This window comes from Sycon ciliatum, chromosome 11 (assembly GCF_964019385.1).
Source record: "Sycon ciliatum chromosome 11, ocSycCili1.1, whole genome shotgun sequence".
NCBI classification, from domain to species: Eukaryota; Metazoa; Porifera; class Calcarea; order Leucosolenida; family Sycettidae; genus Sycon; species Sycon ciliatum.
The window spans coordinates 9,805,790-9,827,348 of NC_088653.1; the positions used below are offsets into that span (position 1 = coordinate 9,805,790).

The 21,559-nt window shown below is 48.4% G+C and overlaps 1 protein-coding gene across 1 annotated transcript in view; it reads left to right on the forward strand.

Annotated features, from left to right (window-relative positions):
- Positions 1 to 1,516: 1,516 nt before the first annotated feature.
- Positions 1,517 to 21,559, forward strand: part of LOC135827465 (uncharacterized) — a 79,937-nt gene continuing 59,894 nt past the window's right edge. The window contains exons 1-2 of the mRNA XM_065339959.1: positions 1,517 to 1,797; positions 5,183 to 5,696. Coding sequence (XP_065196031.1) covers positions 5,225 to 5,696 — 472 coding nt within the window. The 5' untranslated portion in view covers positions 1,517 to 1,797; positions 5,183 to 5,224. The remainder of the gene's footprint in view (positions 1,798 to 5,182; positions 5,697 to 21,559) is intronic.

Genomic DNA, 21,559 nt, shown 5'->3' on the forward strand with positions numbered 1-21,559 from the left:
TTTTTAATCGCAAAAAACGCGGAAAAAAACGGTGCCGCGGAATCGCAATTTTCCCCGAGGACAGGTGTTTGGCAAGCACTGCATTTGACTGTGTGAATGCACAGGCTTTGCAAGTGATTAGTACAGTCATGTAAACGCGAATTTTTGTAGCGGGTGTGAATGCAGCCATAAAAGCTGTGCAAACTTTTCATGTGTGACCGCGGCCTTAGGGGCCGTCCGCAAATATCGAACTTTTTTCACCGAACGAAATATTTTAGTTTAGACCCAACCCCTCCCTCCCCCTCAGAACGTAAAAATTGTTGATATATGCATATACAACAAAAGTCGCAAGTGTGTCACTGCTCCTATGGCCATGTACATGTATCGAAGTTTTCTGAAACGAAATTGGTCAGCCCATTCCCACCCCACAACGAAATTATTTCGTTTCGTGAAAAAAGTTCGATAATTATGGATGACCCCTTAGTGGAGGCCGAACTGTGAAAAGGAGTAGCCTCAGTCAGCATGATCAAAACGCGACGCAGCTCACCAGATCAAGTTGTGGGTCCTCTTTCGGTGGCGAAAGGCGGGCTCACGCCCCTTCATGGCTACTTCCCATTGTCTAACCCCCAAGACAATTATGTAGCCGACTGGCCGAAATAAAATGAAAAACGCGAGCGGCTCAGGATGAATGACTACAATGTTCTGTCGCGGACATGGACATCCAGTCGATTGACCAGGGCCGGCGCCCTCAGCGCGTACAGAACGTCGTCGTTGCATGCAGCGCACATGTTGATACGATGCGACCTGCAGCAGCGCGTAGTAATGCATGCCATGGCTGCATGGCCAGCGCCCTGGGGCCGCTAGACGTGCGACCGGATTTCCATGTCCACGACAGTACCTGCATGATGATGATGTGTTGTGTAGAGTGCTGCTGTGGATGCCGCCAGCCTTTTCCGCCCTTTGACTTGGGCTTGGCTGTAGCTACTGCCTGTAAAAAAAAGGATCTCATTTCCTCTGCCCTGCATGCCTTCCTTTTACTACGATTTATCCCGGCTGTGTACCACGTGACGTGTACGTGGGTGAACAAACAGGCCTGCATGTTGAGTATTGTAGGGTCTACATATTATTCTTTAGTACAGGCGACATCGCTCACTAGCACTGTAACTTTGCATGTGATGACACTTGAACAGCTAGTCTGCCTCTAGAGCTCTGCTCTGGCGACACAGACAGTCGGCTTCATTTCGTAGTTGGTGTGGGAGCATCATGTCACTTGTCAGCAGAAAGGTGGGCCCGCAATGATTATGTAGACCTACATATGGATGTACACGAGTAGCACTGTACTTTTGTAGTGTGGAGCAGGCAGTAGAATCTGATGTCATGTTGTACAGTCATGTACATAATCTACGCGTAAATCTACATCTTCTGACAGATCAGACAGATGAATGAAGCCACAGAGCTCTGGCCGCTGGAGCGTGCAGCGAACGTGTAGAGAGGATCTTGGACTGCTGCACCGTCCGTGCTTTAGTTGAATGCGGAATCGTTTTTTTCTTGCTCGTTGCCGTCTGTGGGTGTTCTAGACGGATGCGTGTTCTGCTTGCGGCCCTTCATATTGTTCTTTTCTGGGAATTTGAGTGACGCTCCGTCGCAATTTGGTTGCGGAAGTGAAGCGCTTTCGTTCGTTACCTGGCCATCGGCAGGTGGCGTTTAGATTTGTGGGACTACCAATCGTCCGGGTCAACGTTACCAGAATAGCGGACGCCGGACAGGAACCACCCGGCCGTTATCGGGAGCAGGTGCTTCTCCCTGGCTTGAAGTCAGGTAAGCATCTCCCATTCAGTCCCTATGTTTCACTGAAGGTGTGCGCTGAGTTCTAGTAGCACAGCAGCCCTAACCTGTAACGATTTATTGGAAAAGGCTTCTGCTGATGTACAGTACTCCGTGTCGTGTGCTCACATTTGTCCGCATGGTATTGCATTGTTCGTAGTGAAGCGCAGCAACGGCAATTCAAACGCGAAGGAATTTTTGGCTGCTGCAATATCCACTCACTCTCAATCCGTGTGCTTTACAAGCAGAGAAAATTAGTCGATGAATAATTTCGTCAAATTCCAAAGAAGGGACTTCTTCCAATCGGAAACGGTGACCTTTCACCAGAAAAACAAAATTATTTGGAAAGTTTTTTTGAGCTGAAGGTTTAGTGAAAAGGTTTCAGCGCTTTCTAGGTTCTGCTCAGTGCCATAGCTTAGATAGTTAGAGCTATGCTCATGACAAGCAAAGTCCCAGGTTCCAGTCCTGTTGGGCTTGCATTTTGTTCTCTTTTCAGGGCAGTCCTAATCCCTGACAGATCACTTTGCAGGGACGCCACCAGGTTCTAAAGAAGTTGTACGACCGAAAGGAGGCGAAAAGAAAGAGGGGGTCTGGGAGACACGTCCCCCTTAAAAAATCTTATTATCAGGAGCAGGTTTTGTCACTACAATTGTCGCTTCGCACATCGCAATGTTTGTGACTTGATTTTCTTAGTCAGGCTGGCGGAATCACTGTTTTCTGTGTTCGAACATTGGTATGACCCTTCCCTCGCAATTGTTACGAAAGCTGTTGTGATTTTGGAGCTCTCTTCCGCACCAAACAAATTCTTCTCGTTTCGCACTATTTCGCCCAGAGTGAGTATCATTTTTCTGGAGTTCGTACCGGTCCCCTACGCGAACCGTGAATTTAAAAAAAAAAGGGCTCAGGGATACGAATCCTGGTATATCTCTTGAATTTGGCATGCTGAATTTGACCTTGGCAAGAACAAAGTGTTCTCAAATTCCTGAAATGCGTTACATGTGGCGCATGTTGCTGCGAAGGTAGCAGGCCTGAAAACACCAACAAAACCAGCGAAGCGCTTGTCAAGGAAAGAAGGTGCGGAACTGCTTACCCTATGTCGCTGGTGGTCGTTACGGTGTACTTCAAAAATGCTAGTTTGCCGTCATCGCTCGCCACCTGGAGGCATCGATTGCTTGAAAACGAAGTTTCATGACCAAAATTTGAACTCGCTTCTTGTTCACCGTTTTGTTGAGTACTGAAGGGTCTGCTTTAAATATTATTATCGCATATATATTTTTGAAACTCGGATGTTGAGCCGATAATAAATCTAGAAATGAAAAGTACACATTGATACGAGTTTAGAGTAACTGTACACCACTAAGTAGTTACTATAGTAACTGGATACTATAGTATCTAGTTACTATGGTAACTAGTCAATATAGTAACTTTATACTATAGTAACTAGTTACCATAGTAACTAGATACTATAGTAACTAGTTACCATAGTAACTAGGTACTATAGTAACTAGGTACAGTAAATATCGGATATAACGTGCCCCTTTGATTTTCGAAAATGTATCACTATATCCGGTGCATCACTATAGCCGATTTGCATGTTTGACCGACACATGGCACATGACTGCACATGAAATGATGCGTACACGCTGGAAAAAGCATGCTGAAAGTGCATGCATGCTCCGCGGACTGTGTACCGGTGCATGACACAGAGCAGTGCATGGCAGTGCAGTACGAGTACAGACTGTACATGTACTAGAACTTCGATACATCATGTGGCATGGCTGCTTCTTCAGCGTGTTCTCCAAAAAAGCCTGAGCTGGATCCGTGCTCACGTAGATCGTAGATCTACTCGGTGTCCAACGAGTTGCGTAGAGCCAGAAATAGACATGAGTGGCTGTGTACGTGAGTTGGCAACATCATCGTGAGAGGCAACACAGCCAGAAACGGACAAGAGCATGCAGAAAGATCACTCTTGATCATTATATGCGATATTTTCCTGTACATTTGATATGGTTTGCTTCCTGAAGGCCATCACAATAAGCGATATATCGGTATAGCCGATAATAGTGTATATAGTGATATTTTAGCTGTATTTTTTCAGATTTGATTTTGATTTTGACGTGTTCTATCACTATAACCGGTATATCATTATATCCGGTCACTTTATAAACGATACTTACTGTACTGTAAAACCGGAAAGTCTAACGAATAAAAAGTTTAACGTTTTTGTAATTTTGGCATGATAACGTGCAGAAAGTTTAACGATGGCTACCTGGCCACCCATCTGTATGCGCATCTTTACACAGACATCTAGCGATAACATATTTTTCAAATAACGAAAAAGAATTGGCCGCTAAAACGTTAGACTTTGTGACTCGTTAGACTTTGCTGTTATACAGTAACTAGATACTGTTATACAGTAACTAGATACTGTTATACAGTAACTAGATACTGTATAACAGTAACTAGATACTGTTATACAGTAACTAGATACTGTTATACAGTAACTAGATACTGTTATACAGTAACTAGATACTGTTATACAGTAACTAGATATTGTTATACAGTAACTAGATACTGTTATACAGTAACTAGATACTGTTATACAGTAACTAGATATTGTTATACAGTAACTAGATACTGTTATACAGTAACTAGATACTGTTATACAGTAACTAGATACTGTTATACAGTAACTAGATATTGTTATACAGTCAGAAAGGGTTTAACAACCCAGTAACAGCCGACATTCTTTGTTGCCGTGGGACTGTGGCTTGTGCTCGTTTCGCTGCGGTTGCCTTCCCCTCTTTGGTCTTTTCTTAAATTAACCTTGGAATTTCCGAGTTGGAAGGCTGTTGGTTAGCGCTACGGAGATGTGTTGAAGCTAGGTGTCAGGTCGATTGTCTCAGTGCTCTGTCAGTGTTGTGCCTAGTTGTTCCAATTTCTGACCGTATATAGTATCAAGTTACAGCCCTAGTTAAAAGCAAAACATAGCGAGGTCTCTGGACTGTCATTAGTGCCAGTACTGTATCCATACCTGCTCTCTCATTTATAAAACTGAGAACATAAATTCTGCTGGCCCATGGCAACATGAACATGAAACATGTAGTGATGAAAGCAGGGATTTTCCCACTGTCCGTAGGATTTCTAATAATCAGACAGAATAACGTGTAAAAGTGTTTGTAAGATCCGATCAGCAGAAATCACCGTTTAATGTGTAAACGTGTCTATGGGTGCTGGTAGTCGACAATGTGTGGATTTGTCTGTACATGGTAGTATATGACAGTGTAAATGTGTTTGTGTGTTGCTGTGTTTGTGTGTTGCTGTTTTTGTGTGTTGCTGTGTTTGTGTGTTGCTGTGTTTGTGTGTTGCTGTTTTTCAGGTATCCGTGTGGTGACAACGCTGGTGAAGGGTATTGTCACAAATGGGGATAGGGTGCAGCTTAGGCCGCCAGTCACTACCAGTTGACCAGAGTGATCCAGCTCTAGCGTCCAGCGTTGATGAGAGCTCCGACTGCCAGTCACAACCAGCTGACCAGAGGGAGCCAGCTCTCAGGTCTAGCAAGGATGAGAGGATCGACCACCAGTCACAACCGGCTGACCAGCGGGATCCAGCTCTAGGGTCTAGCAAGAATGAGAGCTCCGACCACCAGTCACAACCAGCTGACCAGAGTGATCCAGCTCTAGGGCCCAGCGTTGAAGAGAGCTCCGACCGCCAGTCACAACCAGCTGACCAGAGAGAGCCAGCTCTCAGGTCTAGCAAGGATGAGAGCATCGACCACCAGTCACAACCAGCTGACCAGAGGGATCCAGCTCTGGGGTCCAGCAAGGATGAGAGCTCCGACCGCCAGTCACAACCAGCTGATCAGAGAGAGCCAGCTCTCTCTGATGGTGCTGGTAAGTGAATTGATTGCTTTAGTTTATGGAGGGACAAAAATGTGGGACTTGACTTCAAGGGTCATTTCAAGGGTCATTGCATGGTCCACTGCTTGTAATGGCTTTCGTTTGAAGCAAGACGGGCTTATTCATTCGTACGGCTCCATGTGAGATGCAGTGGAACTCGGATAAGAGGTACTGCCTCGGGAGTGGAAAAACGAACTTCCGAGGTTTTGCAGAGCAAACGCTCGCATGGATTTTCGCGCCTGGGCTTGCGAATATTTGTGCGAATGTTCGCGCGAAGTTTGTGTTTTTCATGATTTTCGCTCCAAGAAAAGTACCAGTGCACTCGTGCTTGTTTGAGAAGTCGCCTTCGGTAGATCTACAGAGCTTCATCCGACTGAGAATTTATTTGCTGCGAGTGGCTGCACCCTGAGACAAGAGCTTTTTGCATATGTTGTCGATAACCAGAGACCCACAGATAACCATGTTGGCCTGTGCCGCACTCCGGTGCTGCGAACACGCAAACACTCACACAAAGTTTCGCTTTTCGTGATTTTCGAGCAAACAGTTGTGCAGAACGTCTCTAGTATCTGAAGTACTTCTTATCCAAAGTTGACTCTTGCTAGACCTTGCAACGTGTATGTGGTTAGTGACACGAAACCAGGCTTCATTCACTGCAAACAGCCTCCTCAACACTGTCAACATGCTAAAATACCTGTCAAGTGAACCTGTCAAGTGGAATGGTGTTTGAAAAACACCAAAAAAGTTCTTAGTACACTCTGTCTGCACCTGCTGAAAAGTCCTTCATAATACTAGTTGTAAATCCTATCATGGTACGTCGTTTCCCAAACACATTTGTATATGAGCTTGCACCTCTTACCCGGGTATGGTCTAAGTGAGTTCCACTGTAATTCTAGAAATGTAATGCAAGAGCCTTGAGGCCACAACGTTTGTATGCAACTTTGGCAAGCCATGCATGCAACGTTATACAGCGCGTTGGCAAACGTGGCTTTCTCCGACCTCGTGACTGACGTGAAAACACAGCAAATGCATCCGCAGTATGTAGGAGTGTAGCATTGCAGGAGAGTGAGGGAGAAACCCTGGACATGATAACTTGTATTTCTAACATAGTTGACTGACAGAGAGTCTAATACCGTATTTCCCCGTAAGTTAGTACGTACTCACTTTCGAACTTAGCAACCACATGAGTACAAACTTTCGGGGGTGGTACTATCTTTCGGGGAGTACTTTTTTATCGGGAGTAAATGACACGCAGTGGGAAGCCTGCGCAACTCTAGTGTCCGTGCATATGATGAAGAGTACACATGTACTCTTGATATGATGTATGTACTGTACGGTGTCTGTACATGTAGGACGGGTACGAACTTACTATCTTTCGGGGGAACTGTCTTCCGGGGGGAACTGTCTTTCGGGGTGATAACCTCGGCAGTGGAAAGTGTATTTTATAGGGGGTACTAAGTCATTGGGGAGAACTTACTTACGGGGAAATACGGCAGTCCAGGAGCCAGGCCCCATAAATATTCACGCCCGTTCCCACTTCGAGCACACAACAAATGCACACCTAAAACCTGACCATGACACCTAGTGCTCCCTATAAATAACATTATTTCCTTTAGATTCAGGATGCAAGAGCATAAAATACGGAAGAAATTGTTTCACATCTGTAACCATAGCAACGGCATAGTAACAGCATAGTAACTGTTACATTGGAGACAATTTAGGATGTTTTTTTAATTATCTATACCACCGGGTTCGGACAAAATGCCTTTGAAACATACAGAAAGGTGCAGTGCAAATAGGAAAGAGGGAAGAAACCATTCTTCAGTATACATGTACATGTACGTGTACTATGCTACATAATCATTGATTTGTATTACACAAAATGCATGGCATGCCGCCTAGGTTGATAATTAGGACAACAAGAAAGGATTGGAGTCAAATCCTACATAATGAACATGACTGATATGATGTACAATGTCCGTCAAGATATCCAAAACCAAAGAGTAAGCATATGAAGCACACATGAACAGAGACTGAAAGAGCTGAAGAAAGACGTGAGGTCTAGACAAGGGCTCCGCTGCATTGCAGTGGCGTCTTGGCCTTACGCGATCTTGATGCAAGGCTTTGTGATGGTCACAAAGAGACTTTTTCCAGGCGTCAAGCGACTTGCAAACTTATCGCTTGCTCATTCAGCAGCGAGGAAGGCAACCAACCGCACCTTGTTCTTGCCCTTAGACAGATTTTTTGCACCATATGCCATTGTGGCGCACCGTGATACCAATCATGAATGGCAGCAAATTTATCATTAATCAGTTGCCTAATGGGTCGGTCCGTTGCCGAGCACGTCACCTTTGGGGACTGTGGAATGACCCGCGACACCGGCTACGTTAAGTTAACATGATAATGCTCATCTTCCACAAAAACAAAACAAAAAACAGTGCTAGGATAAACTACCTCCAGCCACCAGAAACAAATACAGTGCATTACGCATATGGACAGAGATTGCACTAGTACATGACTGTATACCAATCGTAGAGTAGCAAAACAAGAAAGATGGAAGTTATCGGGTCTACACCATCAGAGTTGGCAGCTATATGTACAGTCAACTTCGCATATAACGACACTCGGCGGGGCATCCAAAAGGTGTCCTTAGTCGCGACGTGTTGTTACACCCGAAGTCTCATTATATGTATTACAGTGGGAGGGGACTTTGCTCTGTGCATGGAAATTCTGTCGTTATTCGCGAATCGTCGTTATGTCCGCAGTTGTTATTAGCCAAGTTGACTGTATTGAATTATCCTGGTGTGCAGAATGACGCTGGGAGTGTGGTTGATATCCACTGTTGGTTTGCTATCGTCAGTGTCAATCGCAGTACCTTCACTATTTCATGTCTAATACCTTTTACGGTCCGCACGACTTGGACTACAACACCATAGATATCCACACGAAATGGTAATAAATCAAAGAGGCCTTCTTCATAGCAGTTGGCGCAATATATTAACGGGATCGCATTTTCAGCGTCTCCGACCTCCAAACTGTAATTATAGCTGGCCAGCCTGCTGTTTATTGGCAGACAAGAATTGTGCTGCTTCTTCAAATAGGCAGTTTATTGAGGTCTGTCCATGACATATTCAGCATTGCTGTGCGTGAAAGGAAAGGTGCAACTTTAGACTGCTGCTGGCATAACCCTCTTGGGGTTATGTACTCTTGCTAGCACTGCTACTAGTAGTAGTACCTGGCTGGCTAGGGCTAGGCCCTTTGACACAGATATATCATTATGGGGAAATCTCACCATGCGGTGCCGCCGAGAGTCGTAAAACTACTACTCCCCCCACCCCCTCCCCACAGTGCGCTTTCGGTGAAAGAAGCAATGGCCGATTTGGACGAAAAAAGTCTGTTTTAGAAGTCGATGCATTCACTTGTGAAGGCGACGAACAGTGCAGTCGATGCCCGGGAATCCTTCTCTTCAACTTATTATTATTATTATGTGCTTGTTCGCGTAGACATCAGCATGGCCTGCAGCTGCATTAATGGGCATGCAAATCATGCAAACCAGCCAAAAATGTTCGCATAAGCCACTTCGAATAGATACAAAAGACCACAACAGTTTCAGAAAAAAGGGTTTGCTCCCCACACCGGAGCTCGCGCTATTCCGCCGAACTTACAAATCATCGCCGAAGTCGCAACCACTACTTCGTAGTTTCAGAAAAAGAAGAAATATGCGAAAAGAAGACAAAAACTAGGGTGCTGACACCACTCGGGCACAGATGCCCACCCAACCGCTTCGGTCAGCAGCAAGAGCACGGAACGCCTCCAGATCGACTTTGCTTGACAAGGAAAGTCCAATCCGCTTGGCATCATCTTGTAGTAGCGTTGGTAGTGTGTGTCTTGGTCGTCCCCTCCAGCCCGCTGGACGAGGCTCTGCGAAGTACGCTCCCATGGCCAGTGATGGTGGGGAGTCAGCCGGGAGCCGGAGGACGTGCCCAAAGAGCCTCCACCTAGCTCTCAAGATGATAATGCCGAGAGGAACCGCGCCGGTACGCTCATAGAGCCTCTCGTTCCTAATCCGATTCGGGAACACAATGCCGATTAGCGCCCGCAGCTGTTTTCGGTGGAAGGCCTCAATACGGCTCAGCTGCTGTTTCGTTGGTGCCCATGTTGCACAATTGTAGCAGAGTACAGGGAGTACAAAGGCATTATAGAGCCGGATGCGGAGATCCTCCGAAACTAGCGACCTACGGATCCACAGCGTCCAGAGTTTACCAAAGGCAACAGTTGCCAGTTGCTGTCGCCGTAGCATATCCTCGGCATCACCTAATAGGGACCCGAGTTTCTTGGTGGTTCGCCACTCCTCCTCGATGCGATCAGTGTGCCGTTCGATGTGCGTGTGCTCTGTTTTTGGTCTCATTCACTTTCAAATCCCATTCGAGGAGCTTGTTGGATATGGCTTCAACTTAGCATCGTCAAAAAGTTGTGTGGAAGAAGTGGGAACGAAAGTCACTTTCTAGAGGTATTTTCAGGGCCTGACTGCTGGACTATATATGGCTCGACACTTTTAACTGTGCTTTGCGCTGTTGCAATAAATAGACTGTTCACTCATGTGCACGTGTACTGGTTTCCTGTGTTCATGTCTGGAGGTGTCTGGCTGTCATGTCCATTGGCGGGCTGTGTGGCCACGCGCTTTGCCATCTTAGTGCAAGACAAAGCTGTCTGAACTATCCACGTGGAAATAAAAGTTTAATTAAAATTAGCTAACCGCAATCAATAAAACTAGCTGAAACGACATTTGTGTACTTTATTCATGCAATGTAAAAACGGTGGAGACGATGTGCAATAAAATGATGAAAATATGAAGAAATGGTGTAGGGAAAAAATATGGATTCAAACAAGTTTTCGTACAACACTCATCAGGAATCGTCGTTGTACTAAAGGACACTGAAACAAAAATTGAACTGTTATAGAAAATCTAAGTTAGAGAAAATAACACTAAGAGCAACAGCAGTGAAAGTTAAAAGTGTGAATTTTAACAATCAAAGCGAGAAATGAACAAAGGAGAAAGGAAGGAAAGACAACGTGATAACACATAACAGCAGTACATTACACCTAGAACATTAACAGCCAAGCCTGACCTACACCATTTCTTCATATTTTCATCGTTTTATTGCACATCGTCTCCACCGTTTTTACATTGCATGAATAAAGTACACAAATGTCGGTTCAGCTAGTTTTATTGATTGCGGTTATCAAATTATTGTCTCCTCGCCGTGTGTTTAAAATTAGCTACATGTATGAAAAGTATGAATGCAGCAGACATCACCACGCAACATGAAAATTTGCTTACACAGATCAGGCTTGTGCATACGAATACAAACAGCTTCAAGGACCTTCAACTGCTGGAGATAACGGGCATGACACAGTACAGAGAAATGGGAATCGCCACACACACTCAAATAATCGGGACGAGATAACGAATGCTAGTACACAGCTGACTTCTTACGAACTTCACCCTCATCAGCTCCATCACCTTCTCTGCCACCTGTCTCCTCATCGTCCGTTATATACATTCCTGAAATATATCTCCGTTTAGTAATTTGCAGTCGACCTCTTCTCTCTGCTACAGCGTGCTGCGGTGCCCGCACAACCGGACACTGTGTCAAAGAAGTGGGTTCAATTTCTGTGATTGACAGCACTGTAGTTGTTGCCGACTATGTGCTTGTATTTATTTATGTATTTATATCATTATCTCATGGCACATCATGATGACAGCCAGTAAAACTGAGACAAGCGTGAAAGCCAACCACAGCAGTAAAACAGATAAAAGAATACAAATAAAAGGCGAAGAAGGCAAAGGAGGAGACAAACCAGCAGGATGTCATGCAAATACATGAAACCTATAATTAAGCAGAGATTTTAGCAACAAAATTATCCATCGACGTGCTGGTCTTTGTCCGCGTTGGTAATGTTGCCCAAAACACATAGCCAACAAATATCGGGGATCTAGTGAATAGGGACTAGACCCTAGGTGTTGCTAGGCAGGTGTGACAAAGATAGCGTTGGAGTCGGCGAGACGGTACTCAGCAGAGAGGGTGTTCCAGTGTGCAACTGCGCTGTATGTGAGCGAGTGAAAGCCAGAGTGTCTATGGGCTGTTATGTTCTCATGCACACCACTACTACTAGACAACAGGAACTAGTTTGGTGACAAGATAATAGAAACTAATTATTTACATTCTCAAGTGAGGAAGAAGAGCAAGGAGAAGAACACATGAATCCAGAATATGGATGCGTGCATGCGTCCAATAGAGACATGACGTAATCACGTGAAGCAAGGCGTATAACGTAACAATACGCGTTATACGCGTGATAACAACTTGAAGTACATTCGCAATACATGAGTAGCTAGCATGATACATCACGTCCCTTCTGAGATAGAAATATAACAATTATATTTACATACATGTATCTCACGCCCCTTCTGAGATGACAACAAGGCATCTAATACCAACTAGAAAGGACGGCAAAGAAGATAGAGATAACTGAATACAAACATAGCTGAGCTCAACAAGAGACAGAAAGACGCACAGGCAGCTGATCATAAGTTTGGTCACGAGTGTTCGAAATATTCAGCCTAGACGGGGGTTGGCGGCTTCGCTGACTGCGCCGGACTGACTGGCAGGCTGAGTGATGGGGGGGGGGGGGGGGGGGGTAGCAGGCATCAGCTGTGCAGGTGCTACGGGCAAGACAACAGGAGGAAGAAAGCTACGGTTTCGCCAGTATATTCGGCCACTGGGAAGCTTGACCATGTAGTCGCGGTGGCTCCCAATGGCGACAATGGTACCGCGGGCGTTCCACAACTTGCTGCGGGCATCTTGTAGATCCACAGGGCAACCAAGGTGGAGGCCAGGCAGAGAACGGGCAGACTGGTTGCAGTGCTGACTGGCTGCTTCAGACTGGGCAGAGGCACGACTGTCGATTTCGTCAGCGGTTTCTTGCCATGCTGGGGAAAAAAACGGGTCCGGTGGGCAAGCACGAATGACGACAGGGGGCGGCCAAACAGGGCCTGCGCTGGGCTCTGACCGGAGGTACGGGGAGAGTTACGCCATTCCAATAAGCCACGACGGAAGGCGTCGACATTAATGTCTCCGTTGGTGGTGGTCTTGGACACGAGAGATTTGATGGCCTTGACAGCCGCCTCCGCATGGCCATTCGATTGTGGGTAATGCGGAGTGGACCTGACGTGGCAGACTTGCCAACGCTGACAGAAGGCAGAGAAACTCTGCGCTGTGAACTGCGGACCACCATCAGTCTTCAGGACAGCTGGGACACCGAGATCCGCGGACCAGCCTTGGAACGCACGGACTACGTCAGCGGAGGTGGCGGTGCGTCCTATCTTGGCAACACAGGGCCAGCCGGTCTTGCGGTCCACGTATACCAGGAACTGGTAGCCTTGTCATTCGAACAGAATCCGCGCTGGTGCTCTCAAACAGGAGGGCAGGAGAACGATCCTCAGTTGCCAGCAGAAGTTCCTTCACCTGGGAAGGTGCGTGGTGACGGCAATCAGCGCAGCTGCGAACGATGTTGTCAATGTCGTTGGACAGCTGGGTCCAATACACCACCTGGCAAGCACGAGCCTTGGTACGTTTGAGACCTTGATGAGCAGCATGCAAGTCGTCAAGCACATTACGCCTGAGGGAACGCGGGACCACAATGCGAGGACCTTTCAGTGCCAGGTCCTGGTCGACTGTAAGATGATGACGGACTGTCCAATACGGCTGGGCAGCAGGACATAAGTCGCGTTTGTCGTCGGGAAATCCATTCCAGACGGTGATGAGGAGTGCCTGATAATCCGAGTCAGCTCGAGCGGCTTCTTGCAATTCGGCAAACTGGAGATTGGCAATCTGGCCTTCGGTGTCTTTCCGAATGCATGCGCGTATGGCAAGAGTACGAAGGGCTGGGTGTTCACCGAGCTCATCGTCAGGGGTGGGATCATCCACCGGATTGCGGGATAGCGCGTCGGCGAAAGCGTTGTCAGTACCCTTACGCCAAGTGGCATGCAGCTGTTATGGACGAAGCTTCATGACCAGGCGTTGGAGCCGGGGATTCTCAATCTGATCGAGCGAGTAGGAGTTGATGATTGATGTGAGGGGCCGGTGGTCGGTGACAACCTCGAACAATGTACCGGGAAGGTAGAGAGAACATTTCTTCACCGCCCAGACGACAGCTAGGAGCTCCAGTTCGATGACAGCATACCGGGATTCTGGATCCGACAGAAATCGACTGCCACACTGGAGAATGCGCCACTTGCCATCTTGCAACTGCCACAGAACGTAGGCAAGGCCATGCAAAGCAGATGCATTGGTCTCTAGGCGTAGTGGCTGGTTACGTTGGAAGAATGACAGCGTTGATGGCGACAACAGCTCAGCCTTGGCAGCGTTGACTGCATCTGTGTGAACTGAGTTCCATACAAACTCGTTGGACGTCTTGAGCAATGGGCGCAACGGGGCGGCGTGCTCAGACAGGTGCGGGGTGAACTCACCACACTGGTTGATAAGACCCATAAACGATCGGAGATCAGTGCGGTTGCTGGGAGCTGGAAACTGGCTGATAGCTTTGACCTTGGCATCATCGACGGTCCAGTCGTCAGCACTGATGCGGTAACCACAGAACTCCACGGCTGTCATGCCGAACACAAACGTCTTGGCGCTCAGAGTAATGCCATTCTCCCGGACGCAGAGCAGGACATCCCGGACGTGAGATCGGTGGGTGGGCAGGTCATTATCGTAGACGAGGCAGTCATCAACGACCTTCTGGAACTGGGAGATATGAGCAAACGCGGCGTCTGTGCGGCGATTAAACTCGTCTGTGGCAGAGACCAATCCTTGTGGGTTGCGTAGGTACCTGTACCGACCCCAATGTGTCATGAACGTGGTCAACGGACGGGAGGCCTCGCTCAGTGTAACTTGCCAATAGCCGTGGCGGGCGTCTAGCTTGGTGAAGTGCCTTTGCGTTGCCAATGCTGGATACAGCGTCACGAGAGCTTGGTGCAGGGTGAGCAGGGGGTTCGACTTGGTCCTTGAGCTTTTTGAAATCAACGCTGAGCCTCTTCTCGTTTGTCCCCTTCTTGTCCACGATGACAATTGGGTGACACCACGCACTGGGTTCGGTGACCTCCTCGTTGATGGCATCACGGACCATGTCATCCAGCTGGGACTTCACTTGGTCACTGTACGCATGCGGGATCTGGCGGGCATGATATGCAGCGACAGGCTTAGCATCAGCTCGCACTCTAATTTCCTTAGGTCCACCAAGCATCGGCTTCAACACGGTGTCATCAAAGACGTCAGCGAATTCAGCTAGGAGTTCGGCTCTCATCGTCTCTGAGTCGGTGGCTTTGGACACAACCTTGGTGAGACTGGCGCCATCTCCGGTACGAACATCGTCGATGTCGTCAAGCAGGTTCTTGACAAATCCGCCTAACTGGTCAAGGTGTTGAGTGCTGATGGCATCAACGTCGCTACCAGTATCCGGGAGTCAACTAAGAGCAACGGGCTCTGGCTCGATCACAGGCTGGGTAGCAACGGAAACTGTTGCGTCGTCCAACAGAGATGCTCGGTTGAGTCGCAAGTGTGCGATCTTGGACGACTTTTCCGGCTTCTTGGCGGGCATGCGGCACATTGCCCGGAAGTGACCCATTCCATTACAGTAGAGGCACACTTTGTTGATCGCTGGACACGGCGATTTCGTGTGCGCTGTGCGTCCGCAGTTACGGCACTTATCACGAGCAGAAGTGTGCTTCGCCTCAACTGGGGGCTGTGAAGCTGACTTCAATGCGCTGATAAGACGACTTCCTGGCAGCATTGACTTGGCCGGCGGTAGGGATGTGGTGGCTGGTCTGTGTGGCTGCCTCTTCTGCACGACACACCTTGACTGTCGCCACCAATGTCAGGTCGGAGGTGGTCAACAGTTTGTGACGGGTGGTATCGTCCAGGATACCGATCACAATGCGGTCTCGCATCATGTCCGCTTGGACCCGTGCAAGATTAGTCTTGCACGTAGAACAGGCACGTGCCGAACAGGCAGAACAGAGCTTGTGTTCCACAAAATCACACGTGTTAAACAACTCCTTCAGGGAAGTGTGGAACCCGTCAAAAAAATTCCCTTTCTGTTGTGTGCGCTTAAAAAATTCAATACGGTCAAGTATGGGGTTTCTTTGTCGGCGAAGAAACTGCTCGACCGCCTCCAAGACGTCACACGCATCAGGGTTTGTCGCGATGACAATGGTGCCCTCCCTGATAAAACGTCTGAGGTCTTCATCAAGGCACTGACGGATGGCAGATACCCTGGTTTCCTATGACTGTGCTGTCAGGTAGTGGCACCGAGAAAAGTCTTCCCACAGTTCCTGCCAGGCAGCAAATTCTGACAGGGACGCGGAGGACAGCAGCATGGGTCGCTCCGCCACAACAGGCTTTGGAGCTGGCGGTGCTGGCGACGAGCGAGGCTGACTCTGTTGAGTAAGACCAGTGATAATTGCTTCGAGACGCTTCTCTCGTTCATTGACTGCCTCCCTCTGCATTTTGAAGAGATCGGCAAGAGCAGCGATATCTGCGCTCGGCACACTTGGTGCAGCTGCATCTGACATTTCGGAAGACGGTCACGACTAGAGAAATAAAAAAAATTAATTGGACCTGCAGGCCTCGTGCGAACACAACCGGGATGCACCACGGGCAAGAAAAACAAAGGCACGAAACTTCCCTGCGCCATGTTATGTTCTCATGCACACCACTACTACTAGACAACAGGAACTAGTTTGGTGACAAGATAATAGAAACTAATTATTTACATTCTCAAGTGAGGAAGAAGAGCAAAGAGAAGAACACATGAATCCAGAATATGGATACGTGCATGCGTCCAATAGAGACATGACGTAATCACGTGAAGCAAGGCGTATAACGTAACAATACGTGTTATACGGGTGATAACAACTTGAAGTACAAGCGCAATACATGAGTAGCTAGCATGATACATCATGGGCAGTAGGAAGGCTAAGAGCAGAGGTGGCCTGTCCACGGGTCACCACAACTGTGTGGGTAACGTGCGTACGAAGCTGACATAGATGCTGCAGAAGTGGACTAGCCTGGCTGTGGACACAGAGATAAGTACATAGAAGGAGACTAAGATGAGTACGGTATTTTAAACAGTGCAGGTTGGACACATGCAAAGCATGGGGTTGGTGTAGTGCGCGAAGCAGAATATAATATTTTAATGGCAGCAATACTAGTCTGCAATAGTTTCTGGTAATTTCTTTCACTTTTAAAAATCTTTGACATACACAGAACTAGAATACTCTAAGCTGAATTGTATGATGGCTAAATAGAACATGCAACGGGCAGCATGAGTAAGGTCATGCTTGTTCAGCATGGCGGAATGCACCTAACTTCTTATGAACAGTGTTGCAGGCATTATTCACGTGCCGCTCAAAAGTCAGGTACTCATCTATTTTGGCACCAAAATATTTGGCATTGGTGGAGAGTGGTATATCAACGCCTGAACAAGTCAGCTTGAGGTGGCCGGGAATCAAGTTTGCAGGCTGCCTAAACACGACAAATTTGGTCTTCTGGGGGTTGAAAATCAGGCCCTCGTCCGTTAATGCTTGGTGCAAGCGGGTGAGGTCTTCGTGCAGCCTATCTGTTACACGCTTTAATTGTTGCCTGCGATGTAGAATGCTTTGTCATCGGAATATATTTGGCTGAGGGAATGGCGAAGGGAAGACGAGATATCACGGACAATCGTGGATATGGCGTCTAATTTGGAGACGTGTTTTGCTGAGTATTCTTTGCAGTTGCAGTTTGGGTGTCAAGTCGTAGCTTTTCGCTCCCTCCCACCCCTTGGTGGCATATTGTTTATCCGGTTGGGAGGGGAGGGGCAAACTGGCCGCATATTTTGTCTGTATGTTGTGACGCCCGATTCCAGGCAGTCGTGTGAACCCTCAGTGGGCGATTTGCGGGCCTCGGTGGCCATTTGTGCGCCCTCGGCGGGCAAGGTGATATCGGCCGACGGTGGGCAGTTTGCAGGCCTCAGGCGGCAATTTGCGCGCTCTCGATGGGCCGTCTGCTGGTTTAGCCCTCGACGGGCAGTTTGCTGGCTGTGGCGGCCATTTGAACGCCCTCGGTAGGCAGTATACTAGTTTATCACTCAACAAGCGATTTGCTGGCCTCGGCGGCCATTTCGACGCCCTCCGTGGGCAGTATACTAGTTTAGTCCTCGGTGGGCAGTTTGCTGGCCTAGGCGGCCATTTGCGCGCCCTCGGTGAGCAGTATGCTAGCTTAGCCATTCGTTGGCCCTCGGTGGGCAGTATGATAGTTTAGCCCTCGGTGGGCGGTTTGCTGCCCTCGGTGGCCATTCATACACCCTTAGCGGGCAGATGCTAGTTTATCCCGTGGCGGGCGAGTTGGCTGGCCCCCGGAGGCCATTTGAGCGCTCTCCGTGGACAGTATGTGGTTGGCCCATAGTGGGCTGAATGATATAGCCCCTGACGGGCCGTGTGGCATAGACCCGGTCCTTACGCGGGTCTTTTCTTCATCACCGTCCTGCATCTTCACTCAAACATGTATGTATGCATGTATGTGTGTGTGTGTGTGTGTGTGTGTGTGTGTGTGTGTATGTGTGTGTGTGTGTGCGTATGTGTGTGTTGAATGGTGTTATCCCAGCACAAGTTGCTATGTCTAACGTAGCTGTTCGCTATCATCGCTTCCGCGATGGGCATGTCTGAGGTCTGAGGTGTGTATGGGGGGGGGGGGGGGGGTGCTCCCATGTGCCAAAGTGTATTCTCTTCGGTGAACTGGACAAGACCCGGCCACGTCATGGGCCCCCGAAGCGGTGGCGGGACAATGTTGTTTCTGACATAAAGGACCGCCAGATAGTGGACTGGTACGACCTCGCCCAGGATCACAGAGAGTGGAGATCATCATGCAGCACCATTCCTCCGACCGAGCCCGTCACTTAGACTTCGCTTGCACTTGTGGAAAGCGCTATCACCGTCGCCAGGACTTGACTCGCCACGCCCGATTCTGCCCGTGACTTGAACACTCTTTGGGACCTGCTATCATCTCCGGATGGGCATAATTGTATTGTATTGTATTGTGTGGGTGGGTGGGTGAGTGTGTGTGTGTGTTTGTGCGTGTGGGTGCTTGTGGTGTGTGTGTGTGTGTGTGTGTGCATGTGTGTGTGTGTGTGTGTGTGTGTGTGTGTGTGTGTGTGTGCATGTGTGCATGTGTGGAGGACACATGTTCAACTCACGGCCTCCTTCGTATATCTTGGTAGCCTCGTTGACCCTGACTCTCGTGTTGGCCTTGAGGTTGATCGTCGTCTTGCCAGCGCAACTCGTGCATTTGGAGCACTTCGCTATGTGTTTAACACTCCCGGCCTGTCCATCCGCACAAAGAAAATGCTGTACGAAACTTGCGTTCTGACTGTTTTGCTGTATGGTGCTGAGTGTTGGCCGGTTCTTCGTCGTGATGAGATCCGTATTGACAACTTTCATCATCAATGTCTACGGTGTATCCTGGGAGTCTCGCGCTGAGATCAGAAGTTGAATCATGTCCGGAATTGTGACCTCCGTAAGCGTTGGAGGGATGAGGATCTGGTGTCGGACACTATGCCCCGTCGCCGCCTCCAGTGGTTGGGCCATGTAGCTTGGATGCCTGACAACCGTCTCCTTAAGCAGTTGCTGTTTGGATGGCTTGACGCTCCCCGACCAGCTCAGGGACCTCGTCTTCGGTGGAAGGACAGAATACAGTCAGACAAGAAACTGTGTCAAATTGATGAATGGTTTACTCTGGCCCAGGATGGTCAGCAATGGAGAGTTGCGTACCGCACTCGTGTGCAGGGTCCTGCCCCGCCACCGCTCTCTTGCCTGGTATGTAAACGGACATTCAAGAGTAAATCTGGACTTGGACGACACAAATGTTCTGCTGATCGCCAGCTGCCTGTAGCGGAACAGCCGGACGCACGTCAATGCCATGCCTGCCTTCGGTGGTTCCGAAGTGCCGGTGGACTTGCTGCGCACAAGTGCACAACACCGCCCACACCCCAGCGCATACCAATCACCAGCCATCCGTGTTGCAACCAGCACTGCGCTACCTGTGATCGCTGTTTTTAATCTGCTCCTGGCTTTCGGCGACACAATTGCAATCGTGGACGGCGTCGTGGCGGAGCGGCTTCCTTGTGGCAGTGCTGACTTCTCTCGAACTCTCTCTTCTACTCTCCCCTGTCTCTGGGGCGGCGTGGCCAAGCATTTGGCAGCTGTACACCAGGCCAGGCCAAGTGTTAGTGTGTATGTGTGCATGTGTGTCTGTCAGCGTAGGCGCACGAGTGCCCGAGTTTGGCATGCGGTAGCACTTGGAGGTGCTTACCTGTTTGCGGGTGCTGAGGCTAACACTGTTAAAATAATGGTCTCTATAAGAGTGGCTGCTGTACTCCTCTCGCCCTATTCATACTTCCTCCGTATACAAAAACTTCGTGACTTTTTTTGAACGGTGTTTTTGAGCAAGAACCTGCTCGACGAACGGCGCCAAAGGCTGGCATAGACAACCCACGTCCATGTCGAGGTTAGTTTGGTTGATCCCGAACAGATTCTCCACGGATGCCATGCGTGTCAGGACGTTGCCGACAGAAACTCAAGAGTCAAATGAAAGAAACTAACACTTACTTGCTCGAAACTGACACAGTGACGAAGTGTAGCTCGTGGCTAGAACACGGAGTCACGCGGCACTCGCTGCCCTGAAACTGGCCAGGCTCGTACTTGCGGTGCGCGGCCCCATAGGCATAGATCTAGGCAGCGTGAGAACATAAATTTGTTTCGCTCGCACGGCAAGATGAAACATTTCAGTCGTCGTGCAACCAGCGCAGACTCAGGATTAGAATGTCGATGGCCTGGCTTTCTTCGCCTCTCTTCAGTCAGACGTCTCCTTTGTCGCCAAGGGGAATCGCAGGGACCTCCTCGAAGCCATTGTAGAATGCTTGGGAGGATTATCCTGGCGAGAAAATGCGAAGCGTGTGGATGTGCTTGTACGACTCGTTTCACGGCAGAATGGAGGTCGCGGGTTGGAACAACTGAATATAGTCGACACAGATTCGTGCACAGCTCTAGAGATGAAGAGGACGTAGCCAAAAGTCCAGAGTCGGATCATCACTGCAGGTGACAAGAATCTGAACGAAATGCGAGCGGAAGCAGCAACTGTTGGCGATGCGGAGTCAGCGTCGTCAGGTGACAATGACATGAGCGACGAAGACTCTGAAAAAACTCAATCTCATTCGTCTGAGTTGCTTTTTTCTTTGTATATAGCTTGTAAACAGGTTAGACAATGCCACGAGTGTTATTCCGTGTCAAACGGAACAATTCCAGAGCTGTGCGCAGCTTTCAAAAAAAGTCACGAAGTTTTTGTATACGGAGGAAGTATCTTTATTGCGTTGCCTTGACGAGGCTCTGTGCTGTCCCTGCGGGAATTTGCGGAAAAAACTCTCGAAATCTTGCGCAAGAAATTGCGGCAGAAAGTAACAAAAAATGCGACGAAAAGTGCGGAATGATGCAGAACTTGCCAGGAATTCGCGGAATTATTTGCAGAAAATTGCGGATTTGGGCCAAATCACGAAATTTGTTGCATCGTATATCTACTCGGGAGTCGGACTGTGCAAATAACCTACGGGATCATGGAAAGAACTGAGTTAAAAGTGCATAAAAATGTGAGATGTACTTGTAGTGCAGAAAACAACCAAAAACGCTGGAAATAGCGGATTTTGCTGAACATCGCGGGTTTGGGCTAAAATCGCGAAATTTTTTGCATCCGTGGAATCGCGATTTCCTG